Source organism: Oxyura jamaicensis (assembly GCF_011077185.1).
Source record: "Oxyura jamaicensis isolate SHBP4307 breed ruddy duck chromosome 27 unlocalized genomic scaffold, BPBGC_Ojam_1.0 oxy27_random_OJ71415, whole genome shotgun sequence".
Taxonomy (NCBI): domain Eukaryota; kingdom Metazoa; phylum Chordata; class Aves; order Anseriformes; family Anatidae; genus Oxyura; species Oxyura jamaicensis.
This window is the reverse complement of record NW_023304798.1, coordinates 1-1,376: the sequence shown is the minus strand read 5'-3', so window position 1 is coordinate 1,376 and position 1,376 is coordinate 1. Positions and strand designations below refer to the sequence as shown.

Sequence of the window (1,376 nt, the reverse complement as noted above, 5' to 3'; positions counted from 1 at the left end):
GTCCCCGTGGGGCGCACGAGGTTGCGTTCCTCGGGGCCACGCGGGGTCTGGGGGGCCTCGAGCTCAAAGAACAAGGACCTGGAGGGGGTAGCGGGGAGGGTTGTGGCCGTGGCACCCTTGGGTGCTGAGGCCGCCGCGGTGCCGCAGGGTGGCCGACGAGACGCCCCCCCCGAGCAAGCAGGTGAAGCCGCTGTTCCGCCACTTCCGCCGCATCGACTCGTGCCTGCAGACCCGGGTGGCTTTCCGGGGCTCCGACGAGAGTGAGTCCGCCGGGGGGTCCCTTTGCTGGGGTGTGTGGGGGGGTCCCGTGTGGCTCTGACCGTCCCCCCCATCCTTCCTCCGCAGTCTTCTGCCGCGTCTACATGCCCGACCACTCGTACGTCACCATCCGCAGCCGCCTCTCGGCCTCGGTGCAGGACATCCTGGCCTCGGTGACGGAGAAGCTGCAGTACTCGGAGGAGCAGAGCGCCCGCGAGGACGCCCTCATCCTCGTCACCGTGGCCTCGTCCGGAGGTGGGCACGGGCTGGGGGGGGCGTGTGTGGGGGGGGGGGGGGGGTCGGGGGCCAGCTGGTGGTGGTGCCCCCCCCCCCCGTGTGTCACCGTCCGGGCAGAGAAAGCGGTGCTGCAGCCCAGCGAGGAGTGCGTCTTCACCACGCTGGGCATCAACAGCCACCTCTTCGCCTGCACCAGGGACGCCTTCGACTCGCTGGTGAGGGGGGGGGGGGGGGGCGGGGGGGGGGGGGGCCGCCGCGTTCCCACCCCCCCCCCCCCGTTCCAGCCTCCCTCGTCCCCCCTTTCCAGGTGCCGCTGCCCGAGGAGATCCCGGTGGTCCCCGGGGACACGGAGATCCACCGCGTGGAGCCCGAGGACGTGGCCAACCACCTCACCGCCTTCCACTGGGAGCTCTTCCGCTGCATCCACGAGGTCTGCGGCCCCGGGGGGGACCCCAAAACACCCCCGGGGGGTTGAGGTGGTGGTGGGGGGGTTCTGACCGTGTGTGACCCCCCCCCTCCCGCAGCTGGAATTCGTGGATTACGTCTTCCACGGGGAGCGCGGGCGGCGGGAGACGGCCAACCTGGAGCTGCTGCTGCAGCGCTGCAGCGAGGTGCAGCACTGGGTGGGCACCGAGCTGCTGCTCTGCGAGTCGCTGGGCAAGCGCGCCCACCTCCTCAAAAAGCTCATCAAGATCGCGGCCATGTGAGCTCCGGGGGGGGTTTGGGGGGGGTGGGGGGGTGGGGGGGGGGGGGGGGGGGAGCGGGGCCCGGGGCCCCCCGGGTGGGGGGGGGGCCCCCCCCGGGTTGGGCCCCCCCCCCCCCCCCCGGGGTGCTCACGGCCCCGCCGGGTTTTCATCTTGCAGAAGCTGCCGGGGAAATTC

The 1,376-nt window shown here is 72.8% G+C and overlaps 1 protein-coding gene across 1 annotated transcript; it reads left to right on the top strand.

Annotated features, from left to right (window-relative positions):
- Positions 1-91: 91 nt before the first annotated feature.
- On the top strand, positions 92-1,202 carry RAPGEFL1 (Rap guanine nucleotide exchange factor like 1; the record flags this gene model as incomplete). Its single annotated transcript, XM_035313036.1, has 5 exons — positions 92-260; positions 346-513; positions 613-710; positions 803-925; positions 1,020-1,202. Coding segments are annotated over 5 exons (741 nt in total), but the record flags the coding sequence as incomplete, so codon positions are not given.
- Positions 1,203-1,376: the final 174 nt, after the last annotated feature.